Below are 14,637 nucleotides of genomic sequence, written 5' to 3'. Positions count from 1 at the left end.
AATACCTGGGCCGCCAAATTCAGTTTGTTCTTAGTTGGTAGGTGTGGAGTCAAAAGATTGTCATGTTTTCACTTTAGAATGTGCCACATGGAAGTCACTCAAAAGTTATTGCAGACCTTTATGCGATAAAAATGGTGCCAACTCTGAAGGTACAGGGGATGGCGCCATGAAACGTGCGTTTGTGCTCGCAACGTGCGACTGTTGCCAAATATGTTAAGGGGGCCTTCGATGCAATTCGTTATTAAATTTAGAAATATTCCGAGTCTTATGGAGTTGGTGGGGGTGGGTGGTCCTCATTCCCACAATGCCCTTTGTAAACAATTCCACTTACAGCTGGGAAATGTGAGGGCGCGCAAAAAAAGGTGGCATCCGTTATTTCTTCCGTGTATTACCCGTATATTTGTTATCCCTGGATTTCGTCGGTGTAGTGACAAATTTCGGTTTTAAGAGGTACTATGCCATAACCTAGTTTTTGAAAGTTTACCAGGGTCCGATACCGAAAGTGTCAGAAAGCGTAAAATTTAAAAGTTAGGATTTTCATTTAATTAATTTACATACGCAAATCAGTCATCCACTGGTCAGATCCTCGAAGATTTTTGCAAAAGAAAAAAAGAAAGAGTTTCCAAATTATTCACCTACAGGATTTTCGTGAAACACATGGCATAGCCAAATTGCTACAGAAATGTGTACACCTCTAATTTTCAACAAGTGAAGAAAGAGCACGGTTTCATCCTGAATGATGGGCTGTTGGCCCACGATATGCATGAACCCTTAACACGTCATCTCTAACCATTTAAATAGCATGCCACTGATGAGGACAGTGCCCAGAAGAAGAACAGTCCCTGTTCGAAATATTGGTGGCTCTCGTCCTGGGGCACTTCCCTTCACGATTCTCAATAAGTTTTTGTTAAACTTTTTTCTTTTCATGTTAATTTAACGAGCAAGAATCGGCAAACTCTAGCACACGCAAGTGAATAAGATAAGTTTTTAAAGGGACTGAAACATTCAAAGGATTATTTTAACTTCATTTATTTTCGTGTTAAAAACTGACACTCTGCCTTGACCAATGCCACTTGATCAAACTTCGACGTTCTTGCAGGCCACTTTGATTCCAAGGCCATGCCGTCAGCAGGCCTCGTTCCCTTTGTCCAGACCACAATCTGCACCCTGAATAACACATGTCACAAAGAAATGGCCAGAGAAACTGGATACGAGGATCGGTACAATGCCTCACTGTGAGTGCCTCTCATATTTCGTATGGGAAGTTAGTCACCGCCTTTCACGTGTCACCCTATTTTCGCCTGACGTGTGCATTTTGTACCGCTCAAATTCTTGATGATGTCTCACTTTCAGACTTACGCAGCTAGTTAGGGACGTGGATGAAATTGTAAGCAGGCAAATAACTCCGGACACAATTGTGACAGTGCAGAACTTGTCAAGAGACCTTGAGTCACTGTCAGCATTCATCCGTAAGCTGACGGATTCAGATATCCCTCTATCAGGTGTGTGCTCGGTTGCTAAACACGCAGTTACTTGGTTGCCACGAGACGACTTGCAAAACTTGTAGCGCTATCTACAATTTTTGTGTGCGAGTGGATGCAGATATGGAAACATTCCCGGATTGAAAGGGGCTAAGGCACGACGTCAACAAAAACCTGAATCAGAACCTGTCGGAATCTGAGTGGAAACTGCAGCAAGGGACGCGGACAAGCGGGTTAAAACATAAATGACAGGAGACCTGCAGCTGTCACAAAAATTTAGAAATTCTAGTCGGAATCGTGGAAAATACATTAATGTTAAGCCTTTCGTATGTGATGTCTGGCGGGAAAAGCCATGTTTTCTATAGATTATGCTTGTAATTGGATTTCTATTACATGTGAATTGTGATATGTTGGTGTGACATTGCAGCAAATATTCGGGTATTCATACGTTATTTCTTCTCTACACTCAAATATGCTGATTATCAGAGATTGTCACAGTCGCACGGCATCATGGCAATCCCCATTACCATGTTCGGGACAACATCACCTGTTGTACATAAAGCCAGTTATATTATTGACCTAGAATGGCGTTGTTTCGTACAGGCAAGGTTGAAGCCAAATCGTCACAGTGTACGCAAGCTGACCTCATTGAGGTGCCACTCCCCTAATTGACATTTCTGGGTCAAACTCAAATGCAATTGCAGTAAATTGAAGCAAAACTTCAGTTCTCATCAGCAGCATAGACTTGAAAAGAAACCTCACACTGTTACATGTCCACACAGAGAATAAACAAGCTGGGCTCACTGAAGACACACACAAGCTGCAAAGCTGAAGAAAATGTAATAAAAATAAAAAGCACACAGTGCAGTGGTGTAATCTTGGAGAAAAAAATGAAGTTACAAAGATGAAACACCTCAAAAGGTTTTACTGACAAGCTTTCGCGCAGTGTTGCAAAAGCTTTTCAGTAAAACTTTTCGAGGTGTTTCATTTTTGTAACTTCATATTTTACTCCAAGAACTGCAAAGCTGCGGAGAACATATCTCCCACTGCCCATTTGAAAATCACAAGCTGGAACCATTTGGAAACTCAAGTGGTTCCATCTAAGCTGGCTTATGGAACAAATCCCAGCATAGACCCGCTCAGATGAAACCAGCTTTGATGGATCCAGCTGGAACCCTTTCAACTGGGTATTGTCCAGTTTAAACCAATTGTACATGGACCCCAGCTCTACTGAAACCCTTTCAAGTGGATATTATCCAGCTTAAACCAAATGTACATGAACTCCATTTCTGCTGGAACCATCTCAGCTGGTCAGATTTCCTGCTTAGACCACCTCAGCTGGTCCCCCGTGGTAAGCTGGAACCAGTTCAAACCCACAAGAACCATTCGGAACCAGCATGATCCCCAACTGGTTTGCAGCTTATGATTTCGACTGGGAGTGCACGGCGCGGTTTATGCAAGTCGTCTTTTGAGCAGTTACATGGAGAACTATCTCGTTACCTTTAATTGGCTCACTTGCTTTAATTTACTACAATGTGCTTCTTCTTTAATGTGCCTATTTAATGCCTCTTTAATGTGTAACTGTACAGGCAGGATATCCATGAGCAGAGTTCTAAAACCACTGGATGAGGTTGCCCTAAATTTTGAAAATTTCAACATCACAAACCACAACTTTTACACAGACCTCTACAATTCCAGTCTCAGTCTACGAGCTGTGCAGAAGGTAGGCACGCAGTATTTTCTCTATTAAATATTGCTTTAAAACAACAGTTAAGTTGACTTTCAAATTTCAGATTTTCGATAGGGGGAAAGACGGGATAGGAACCTACCTCTGCAAATTGGGTACAGCTCCTTTATTTGTTACGGACTCGGGAAATGGTAAGGCCAAGCATCTGCAACAGCAACTATGCAAGATGTCGGAAGAAAGCGGAACATCGTTCATGATAGAGCTGGTCCGGAGCATCAACTTGTCCAATGCACTACATGAGGTAGGCTTTTGAAACATCCGAGAAGGTGTCTAGCAACCTGGAAAACCTGAAAAACCAGGAATTATCAGGGAGTTTTGATACGATTGGAAAAGTCGGGGGGGGGGGGGGGGTATGTTTATTAAGAAAAAAATAAAGCAAAGTTGGGGGATTGTCAGGGAATTTGCCAAAAAGCAGCTGCAGTCTGGGAAAATCGCAGACAAGCGCCGTTGCGATGTGCAGCAAGTGGCGCATTGAGCGGCCACGCTGCAGCAACGTTGCCGCAAGTAGCACTTCGCCAATACGACAAGCTCAGAGGCAGAAAAGTAGGGCAGCCGCAATAATGCTCAAGAAATGATCCGTTTATTATGAAGGATCTGTATTAAAACGTAGCAGCAGGCACCAAGTTCGCTTTAGTTTTGGTCAGGGACTTCGCTCGAAATAGTCGGTGAAAACCTGGAAAAAGTCGGAGAATTTGAAGGCTGCAATTTGGTAGACACCCTGATCTGCTCATATTTGAATCGCTCTGGAAAGGAGTGGACAATAGTTTTATATCCCATGGATCGAACTGTGTGAATAAGCTTTTTATCTTGCATTTCTGGGGACATGGCCAGCGCGCCATTGCCTGACTGCATTTAGTTGACTTATACATGTATTGGTTGATGCACGTATTTTAGCTCTCGACAATCACTCTTGAGAGTCGTGGAGATCTGGGCTGGTTGGTAGCAGTTCATCGCAGACACGTACAAGGCAGGGGGTTATACAAAGACGAAGGAACAAGAACGAGAGACACTGCAAGCGCTAACTTCCAACCGAAATTTTATTACACACAGAAATTGCTCCTCACACCTTAAGTGTTTAAAAGTGTTTAAGCCACACATCTGTGGCACTCAACAACAAAGAGATTGCCTTCCTAGATTTCACAAGGTACCGTGCACATTGGTCGCACTTGTTCCTGCACGATGGGTCCTTGGCACCTGTGTTGGGTGGGAGAGAGGGGGATGGGGAAGGGTAGAAATCTGGTATTTGGCTACGGTGTTGGAAATCAGCGCCTGACCCGTCTTGTCCTTTCTCTTTCGTCCTTGTGTACCTCCCGCACTGTGCGTGTCAGCGATGAGCGAGCTCGAGAACTCCGTGCATAAAAACAACTGATCATTTTGTATTCCCCTTCAATCATTTGATTTGTTCGTGCTAGCTTCTTATGCCACCCCAGTTTTCCAAGGGGCACGGTAGAAACACCTTACTGGCTTTTTGCTCTTTCTTCCACCTGCAAACGAGAAATAAAAAAATTAAAAAATTAAAATAAATTACATCCATCTTACATTTAATCTTTCCTCTAGATATCTTCTGTGACGAAGCAAAACGGACTCAACTTCAGTGTATCTGACTGGAAAAATGCATTTTCCACAGTGCAGAGCATTCGAAAAGAGGTATGTGCACTATCGGGTCCGGCTGTTACATATCACCTAATATTTTGCCACTGTGTCCTCAGGTATTTGCGCTGCAAAGCGTTCACAATGTTATGAATGGCTTCCTCAAACGAACCGAGCAACTGTCAGAGCTCCTCAACGGTACCTGGGGCGCCAACGGAACACTGGCACGCGTTGTGCAGTCTGTCGTCTGTGGTCGAAACTCGTCATCTTTGCTGGACACAGAACACGGTCCTGCGCAGCGCCTCGAGGAATTTCGACAACAAATGTCCAAGCATATGCAGGCAGATGGCAGCACTGACGAAGACACTGAGTACATTTATGACAATTCCACTTGTAAGTAATGCGATTGCATCAGCTATTGTGTAGCAGCATAGAGTACAAGAGACATGTGTTTAATGTTACTATTTGTATGTTATTTGCAGCCCCTTATTGTAACTCAGTGTTTCTGCAACTGGAGAGGAATCAGTTGACCCGTTTTCTGTGGAAGCAAGTGAAACCGTATGTTCGTGGCAAGATTCTCTTTGCTCCTGACAACCCTGCAACAAGAAAACTCATCAACAAGGTGTGTTCACCTTTGTATATTTCTGCATCTTGCTTCCTGTGTCATCAGTGATGCCTTCGGACGACAGAGTGCTCGTGAATGGGTGATGCATGATAGAGCCAAAACAAACCGAGGACATTATGATGTTGAGAAATTGATGTTCTGAGGCTGGAACACATAGAAAGGACAAATACATACAAATCCAAACATAATCATTATGATGTTGCTTCATCACCATCAATTTTTTTGTAGTGCATATGAAGTTCTATTGTGAGCACTGCAGTATTATGATGAATGCAAGATGATCACCATACATGACTGCATGTGTCAGCAGGAGATGCATGTCTTCTCTCATTGCCATTGCCATCATTTTCCTGCAGACAGCATTACTTCCACTTCTCTCTGTCATGTCATATGGACTTGGCAGAGGCATGGCGTTAATTGAAAACGTATGAGCCTTTATCAGGCAAAATGATAGCAACCAGATGAACAAACTTGTATGCATCTGATTTGAAAACGACTGCAAATTTATAGGGTCTTTTCAAAAACAGTGCTCATTTTGCATGTGGCAAAATAAATTTTATTTCTGTCTATTAATAATGTCATAAATTTATGGCTATTTGATGCAGATCAACGAAACATTCACTCCGCTCCAGAGAGTGAAAGGAGTCGCTAAAAAATGGAACGAAGCTATTTCTCCACGGATCCAGACCTGGATGGCAAATAGGTCGGACACCCTGCAACATATTCAGGTATTCCTTCTTAATGATTCGCAGAGTACTTACTAGAAGCTAACATTCTTCTGGTCAGCAGTAGGGAAAAGAAAAGAATGTAAATAATGTCATTAAAACAATATTTATTTTACCTTGAGGTACCTGCTCTATGCTATCCATTACTTTTCTCAAGCAAATGGTCAACCATGTGTCATGTGAGCAATTACAAAACTAAGTCCTCATGTGCAGCCTTAGGCTGTCACAGAGCATGGACATATCGCGCTAGAGATACAAAATATGTAAATACATATTAAAGTAGCACAGAAGTCATTTTTAACACCCAGTTTTCTTCCTATAAAACTGTTAAGTAGGCCAGTAAGATGCACCATGCAAAGTAATTTACACCACAGAGTCATAATTATCGCAGAAATTGAATTTAAAATACGCCGCAAAAAGCGACCGTGCGCAACGGTGGTGAAGAGCAGTACCAGCCTGTGATCTGCCTGGAACCTCGCGCTGACGCTATAAGGAAAACGCTCGCTGATTGGCCTAGAGAAATGTCGTCTGCTATTCCGCTGTCGTCTGCTACTAGGCTGTTCGGGGTTCTGATAAAGCCTTTCTCCTTGCTCGGTAATGCTTCAGCCGCTCCTTCTATCCCCAATTCTCCGGGAAAACTGGCAAAACAGGTTTACGGCGGCAAGGGGACAATGCGCTGATCCCCACTGACCGGCAAACCAGAACGAGTCTCCTTATGCCGTCATCGGTGACGTGCCATCATACCTCCTCATCCTCGTTATAGCTGGAGTGGCGAGTTAAGGGTGAACGCGCAGAGCTATGTTCATGGGAGTTTTTTGGTGGGAAACAAATTGCACACATCAAAACCTTTCGTGCTATCCGGTATAATGACGCACACACTTTCATCAGATGTCTTAACCTGAATTTTTTTTGGATGGCCCTCTGTACTCCTTTAAGGCCCTTCATTTTCTGCCGCGGCAAATCCTGAATTCTGCGGCAGGGACCCACGAATTCTGCGTTTTTCTGTGGTAAAAAATAAATCATCCTAGTTCGAACAGACAATACCCTTTAATAGTTCTTAGTGCGGAGGAACATTTACGAGTCTAAAAAAACTGTTAGCTTAACTGTAGACTTAGCATAACAAGGTACATCGTACTTTCTTCTGAGAGGGAGTGATGTTTGTCACTGACTATCATATTGTACTTGCTAAATGACCTCTCGGCATCTACAGAGTTTACTGGCACACAGAGGCACTTGACAGCTATGGATACCAAAGCAGGGGTCAGCATTTGCATTCCACTCCAGAATCCCAATATGTATGTTAAAGGGTTGTTCCGGCAAATTCACCTGTTTTGACACAGATGGGGCCATATCACGGTCACTTGGCTCCACAGTCACTTGGCTTCACAGTCACAGTCACAGACTAGACAGCGCCTGGTGGCCTTATCCTGTTGGCACATATCCGCTGTGACCCAAGCTGACCCGGCGCGAGCGAAGTCCACTCATCTCGTGCGTAAACTGAGTTAAGTGAGTGGTTCTGCAAAATTCAGTGCAAAACCTCATATTCCGCGGCAGACCCACAATTCCGCGAATTTTTGCGGAATCGCAGAAAAGAAAGGGCCTTACATATTGTCATTGGAAAACCTTAAATGACAACATCGAATATGCTGGGACATTTTGTTTTTCCTTTGCTTTTCTGGCATAGTGCCCTGTAATGCTGCCATAGCGTTGAATTACAATATTGCTTCAATATTGCTTACGGTAATTGCACAATTGCCACAATGCAGCATGTGAAACATTGCCTCAGTGACGTAATTATGGCACTCTCGCACTGTAGCATATGGAAGTATTGCACCAACACTAAAAAAAAAAACAGGAACGTTAGGTAAACATTTAATGGATTTCGTGAACATTTTGTTAGTCACTGCAGCAAAGCAACCTTTCAGCAGCATTGCTGCCGCAGTTCCTCCACTTCTTGTATTAACTGAGCTTCTGCAAAGTTCAGTTGTTCCTTCACATGTGCAGCGTTCAATTGTATCCCGCATTTTGTGTCATTACCACATGGCCCTACTGGAGACATCGAGTCATTTTTGCATCCGGTACTCTTTTGTAGTTGTACAATTGCTGCAGTCATCGCAGCCATTCCCTTTTTGCAGAAGCTATGAGGGGGACAGTGTGCATTATATTCAAGTAAATATCATTGCGTTACATCTTCAAATATTCCTAAAAATGTTGCAGGAGGTAACCATGTCAGGGGCCATGGAAGTCCTTTTCATTGTGGCTGAGCAGCTTGGTGAAGCTCTAGAGGACGCTCCAGACATTACAGAATACGTTGATTCAATGCAATGGATTTTTTCTGACTGGGATCACTATTTAGGCCTGCTGAACAATGCAGCGTTAGAGATCCAAAAGGGCATTGATGTAAGTCAATTTGAATGAAGTGAATACAGTAGAACCTCGTTAATTCAAAGTCATGCGGACGCCGAAAATTTTTTGAATTAAGCAGGCATTCGAATTAAGCAGACCTGTGCACATGGTGAAGGAAAATATATTTATTTGCCGATGGGAGATTTCATTTCATTTCATTTATTCATAACCCAAAGGACTTAAAAGGGCATTACATGGGTGAGTAGGTGAAATGAGGGAGATGATGAAATTCTATAGGAAACCTACGAATTAAGCGGGATACGGGCCAGTTTTCTTTAAATTATGCAGTCAGATTGCAACACGCGAAGACAGGACCGCAGCAATCCTTCAAATTAACTGGAATTTCGGATTAAGCAAAATCGAATTTGCGAGGTTCTACTGTACACTTGTTGGATCGTGTTGTGGGATACATTATGACTCGGTGTGATGTTTGAAGCTCTGCGATTCTCTGCAATGTTAGGGCTGTGCGAATAGTCATTTTACAACTGAAGCAAATATGAAGCGAATAATCACATAACCAAACCAAATAGTTATGTGCCCGAAAGCAAATATGAAGCAAATAATTATACACGTGAAGCAAATATGATGCGAACAGTTATATAACCAAAAACAAATACAAAGTGATTCGTTATACCACTGAAGCGAATTCGAAACAGATCATTATATAACTGAAACAAATGTGAGGCGAATTCAAAACTAGTCGCTATATAACTGAAGGAAATGCGAGTCGAATATGAAGCAAATAGTTATGTAACCGATGGAGGTACCAAGCAAATAGTTACCCTAGTAGCACAAAACGTTTTCTAAACGTCAAGAAAAGGTCTAGCCACAACCACATTTTCATCTAGGAGACGTCTTCAATCTGATCTACATAACGTCTTCTATCCCCGGATAAGTTGACGCTTTCCCGAGTCTTGAAGACGTGTTTGTGGCCGTCTTGAAGACGTTCAAAAAATGTTTAGAACACTAATTTGAATGTGAGAAAATTCAGCCCTGTAGATATCCACCGGGTACAGTTTTCCGGAGATCTGCCTCTTTTTTCATTTTTCAACCTCAGTCACCGTCACCACACGTTCCATTTTCGGTTTCTCCAAGCAGAACTGCAAGCAGCACTGCCACGTGGCATTTTGGCCAAAATCGAAGACGCGGTTCGCCAAGGTGGACCGCGTTAGCAGAGGTCCTCCCACCGTAAGAACAGCTGGCTCCCTCCACGGCGTTACACGTAGGGGAACCAGAGCGTAGAGGTGGTCTATTCCCTTGCAAAGGGAAAACAGATACTATACATTGCTCGTCTTAGAAACTCCCGTAAACTCGATAGCCGTGCTTGCCTCTGAGTCAAAATGGAGGGCGAGGTGTCTAAGTTTATTTCAGTTACGCACACAAACAACACTGAAGTGGGAAATTTCTGGGAGTATTAACTCACCGTCAACTCAACGCCTGTGTTTCCTACTGCTTTTGGTTTGAGACAGTCAGTAGGTCCACCGAAAGTAAACTTATTCAGTGCACACAAATCGTCCTCGTCTAAGATACGTCTTGCAAACCTGAACGGAAGATATTTACAGGATGTCTTCCTTAAGGATACCTCTTCAAAAGAGATGTCGAAGACGTATTATAAACGGAAACTCGGTACTTCTTGCAAACGTGAACGGAAGACGTTTACGGGAGGTCTTCCTTTAGGATATCTCTTCAACAGAGATGCCGAAGACGTATTATAAACGTTAAATCGGCGCGTCTTATAAACATACTATAAATTACTGCTTCTAGACGTCGCGTTGACGTCCTGATCGTCGTCTATCCTAATTTGACCAAATAAAGATGTTTCCGCGACGTTTTGTGCTACTAGGGTACATGACCGAAACAAATATGAAGCAAATAATTACATGACTGAAGCAAATATGAAGCAAATAGTTACATAACTGAAGCAAATACAAAGTAATAGTAATGTGACCAAAGCAAATATGAAGCAAATAGTTATGTAAACGGAGCCAATATGAAGTGAATAGTTACATAACCAAAGTAAGTACGAAGCAAATTATGAGCGTATCGAGAGGGGGGCAAGGGGGGGTTGTGTCCCCCCCCCCCTGGAGCGTCAAGGTCACTTGTGAAAACTGTGCGCTCTTTATTCATAGTTCATGATTTTTCTCAGGTGTCATAATATGCACCTCTGAATACCTGCACAGTCCGCAGCGTCCGTCTCCAGAAAAAGCGGTGTGGGGGTTGCACGCTTTGCCCCCACCCCTCCTTGAAAAAAATCCTGGAAATGCCCATGAAGCAAATAGTTACATAAGCGAAGCAAATATGAAGGAAATAATTATACAGCCTAAGCAAATATAAAACAAATACAGTCAAACTCCTTTATAGCGAACACCTTTTTAACGAAAATACCACTACAGCAAATTTTTTTGCGGTCCCGCTGGAGCCCTATAGGTCCAATAATGGACATCCTTTTTAACGAAAATACCTTTACTGCAAATTTTTTTTGCTGTCTCCTGAGTTTCGTTGTAAAGGAGTTTGACTGTAGTTATATAGCTGAACCGAATACATGTGCAAGCACAGCAAAAGCAAAGTGAAAGCAAATAATTTCAAATAGTGGCATCAGGTTTGCATATGTATTAAACTAGCGAAAAGAAACCCTGGAAGGCTCCCAGGTGCCTATGGATCTTGATATCAGGCAGCACTCACTTTGTTGCGTAAGTTCTCTTGTGGCCATTTTGGGCTTAGTACTTCTTGGCATGTGTATAGCCTGTGTGTCTAGCTATTGCGTTCTTTGATTCGACATTCGTACATAGAATTATATGCTCAGTTTGGTATTCGAAAAATCCAAATATTTGCACAGCCTTACTTGTAGTGTGTGCTATTTATCATGGCGGGAAGCCTTTCACATGTTGCTTAATTGACATTTACATTGCTTTGATCTGCAGTGCTTTGAAATGAACCGTTTCGAAGGATTCAGAAATGAGGAAGAACTCATGCCCAAGGGACTGGGACTTATGAGAGAGAATAAGCTGTGGGCTGTCCTAATATTTCCTGAACTAAAAGGACTGAAAGATGACACCTTACCGCCATTCGTTCGCTACAAGATTCGCATGGATGCTCGCAAGGTTGACTCTACTAAGAAAATTGAAGACAGGTAGTTCATCACAGCCATATCATCAGTCGGTAGGGTTGCCACTTGGCTGGCTAATTTTTGTGCTGGCTGCCGGTTGAAAGGCGATATCGGCAGTGTTATCCAGTATTTTAACATACGTGGTGTTTCCCAGAGAAGGATGGCAAATACATCTTTAAAAATAAGTGAATTGTGGAAGTACTTTTCCCCAAGTCTTCTTTTCTATGCTGTCCACACACACGGTGTGTTGTACACACTGCTGAATTAGCACTTTCCTTCTTGATGAGCTTCTCTTTCACCCCCTCCCTTCCTCATTCTCACTCTCTCTCTTGATTTCCATCGCCCAATCCCCTGCTCCTTCTATTCCTTTTGGTGTCACTCGCTTGGCCGGTATTTTTCACGATGGAAGGTGGCAACCTTATCGATCGGATGGGAAATTATAAATGTAACTAAGCGTTATTGTTCTCAGGATATACCGGCCAGGCCCACGTCGCCGCCCAGCGATTGACCTCAAGTACATCACGTACGGCTTTGCCTACCTACAAGACATTGTGGAGCATGCCATCATTTCACTACACACTGGATGGGAACGCGAGACCGGTGTATACCTCCAGCAGTTTCCTTACCCGTGCCACATCTTCGATCAGTGAGCATCCTATTATCACGGTGTGAAAGTTCCACAATAGTCACAGTTTATCTTCATCGCAGGTTCATCATGACAATTGCGGAATCCTTTCCGATGTTCATGGTGCTGTCGTGGGTGTACTCCTTCTCGATGCTGATCAAAAGCGTAGTGCGTGAAAAAGAGCTGCGACTGAAAGAAGTTATGAAAGTTATGGGTCTCGGGAATAATGCGCTCTGGCTCGCTTGGTTCATCAATGCGTTTGCCTTCATGTTCCTGTCCGCTTTGCTTCTCACGTGCATCCTGAAGGTAAGCACTATCTGTGCACATGCCCTGTTTGCAAAAGAGGATTTGCATTAGGGCTCTAAGTGCACATGGATACAACGGCATTATACAACGGCATTCATTGTACTATGGCCAATTCTGAATTGGAACGCCAACAAGGCTTGGCTTTACCGCGAAAGTGGTGCAACGACACACTGGCGCAGCAGCTTTGGAACAATTATGCAATGCATAGATAGATGCCTACAATGTAGTGTTGCATAGGAAGCATTTTCTCTACATGAGGCGAAACAGACACGAAATACAAAGCATGAATTTTATAAACACGGATATTTCTTTCGCTGGACAAACGTTGACTACACATAATCGTTCGCTTGCACCTTTCCAATACATGTATAAAAACTAGGGGTGTGCGAATCCGAATATTTTAAGTCGAATCGAATATCGAATCGAATGGGGGAAAAAGTTCCGAATACCGAATCGAATATCGAATATTCGTGCAAAATTTACATTATGTGACTTTTGCAATAAAAGTTTCCACTTTGTGGCCCATGGCTTTAGTGTAATTTTCCTGGCATTAACTGTCACAAGAAAGACATGCAATTCTTCTGTTTAAAGCCCCCTACTCTTTAATTTTACGTCAGAGTGCTCCCTGCTGTTCAGGTGAGCCTACACTTACTGGAGTACTGGAGTGGTTACCTTCATTTCAAAATTTTATGTCAGGCAGTAGGACGTTATATGGATGAGGCTGTAATTGTTTCAGACAACCACAGGCCATTTGTGAAACAAACGAATTGGCATCCTGCCTCAGCTTTGCCATGAACACCCTTTAGTTTCTTTGCTCTCACCCTAGGAAATTGCACTGCTGAAATTTTAGACATAAAGGACATCTTTAAAATGCCCTTCTTGTTTGTGGGCTGTAGTCATTACTCAAGAGTGTTAACTTTTTAAAGGCAACCTCACAAACATCAAATTAAAGTCCCCCGTCGGCACCGCTAAAGTGTATGTGGGAGGGGCGCCACCCCTTCCACGGACGATGTCTACAAAACTAAGTTTGGATAACGTTATCTTAACGTTATACACCGTCCGGCCTGTGTTGATCCTGCAGCAAGGGCAGTTTTGTAAAGCAGGCTTCACCTCATGCACGGAAGCATCAGGTGAAGCCCACTTTCGGGTTGTCGTTCATATTCGTGGAATAGTCGAATATTCGAAAAATCGAATATTGGATATTCGATTCGCGAATCGAATAGTTCGAGCGTTTGATATTCGATTCGAATTCGAGAACTCGAATATTCGCACACCCCTAATAAAAACATAATAATTGGAAGCTACTCGTCCTACCGAAAGGAAAATAAAAATTGATTTTATTAAATTAAATTAAATTAATTATTGACTACCTGTAGATCGACATCGCAGCGTTATCGCCACTCAATCACTTGTCGGCACGCTATCGCGCCAATGTTGGTGCTCAGCATCGAAATACGCTTCATTTGTGGAAAATAAAATCGATTGTGACAACGTCTATTCTCAAAATACTCCGACAGGCATTTGGGTAGTCCACACGGAGATTTGGGTTAATGCTGTTTTACATTCCATAGCGCTTCTTCGGAATCTGTTCTTTGGCCCATATCTTGTCCCGTTTCTCACGTGAATGCACTCTGCATCATCCACAAGGAGCGCAAGTGCAGTAAGTTTTTCTTCCATTGGTCCATCCTACGCTAGGCACAGACGAAATGCAAGCGCGAATACAGAAGGGATCGGAAAACTGACAGCCGCCGCGAAACTGACTCGTGTGAATGCCAGAGAACGAGAGGGCGTCTTCAGACGCGTACTGACCTTGTTTATCTCGGATATCCTCTCACTCCTTCCCGACTTGCTGCCGGCAGAAAACTGACTCGTGTGAATACAAGGTTTTACATTGCCTTAAATTTCAGACTACATACAGTAGAATCTGGATGATACGAATCTCATGGGGTAGTGGAAAAAATTTGTATAATCCGAAATTCGTATAAAAAGAATTAAACCAAAATAAAAATTGAGGCAAGAAAATAGA

General features: G+C 42.9%; 1 protein-coding gene across 6 annotated transcripts in view; it reads left to right on the top strand.

Moving 5' to 3' along the window:
* The window catches only part of LOC135391256 (ATP-binding cassette sub-family A member 7-like), a 61,525-nt gene that overhangs the window by 4,970 nt on the left and 41,918 nt on the right, over positions 1-14,637 (top strand). For all 6 annotated transcript variants that reach the window (XR_010421898.1, XM_064621432.1, XM_064621431.1 and 3 more), the window contains exons 4-15: positions 1,100-1,235; positions 1,354-1,502; positions 3,071-3,204; positions 3,275-3,469; positions 4,786-4,875; positions 4,938-5,211; positions 5,301-5,440; positions 6,049-6,171; positions 8,386-8,568; positions 11,496-11,704; positions 12,150-12,326; positions 12,389-12,611. Coding sequence is in view for 5 of the 6 variants with exons in the window: in XM_064621432.1 (XP_064477502.1) it covers positions 1,100-1,235; positions 1,354-1,502; positions 3,071-3,204; positions 3,275-3,469; positions 4,786-4,875; positions 4,938-5,211; positions 5,301-5,440; positions 6,049-6,171; positions 8,386-8,568; positions 11,496-11,704; positions 12,150-12,326; positions 12,389-12,611 (2,033 nt within the window). In the remaining variant the exon portion in view is untranslated. The remainder of the gene's footprint in view (positions 1-1,099; positions 1,236-1,353; positions 1,503-3,070; positions 3,205-3,274; positions 3,470-4,785; positions 4,876-4,937; positions 5,212-5,300; positions 5,441-6,048; positions 6,172-8,385; positions 8,569-11,495; positions 11,705-12,149; positions 12,327-12,388; positions 12,612-14,637) is intronic.

This window comes from Ornithodoros turicata, chromosome 4 (assembly GCF_037126465.1).
Source record: "Ornithodoros turicata isolate Travis chromosome 4, ASM3712646v1, whole genome shotgun sequence".
Classification (NCBI taxonomy): domain Eukaryota; kingdom Metazoa; phylum Arthropoda; class Arachnida; order Ixodida; family Argasidae; genus Ornithodoros; species Ornithodoros turicata.
Note: the sequence above shows the minus strand (reverse complement) of the source record. Positions and strands in the feature narration are given on the sequence as shown.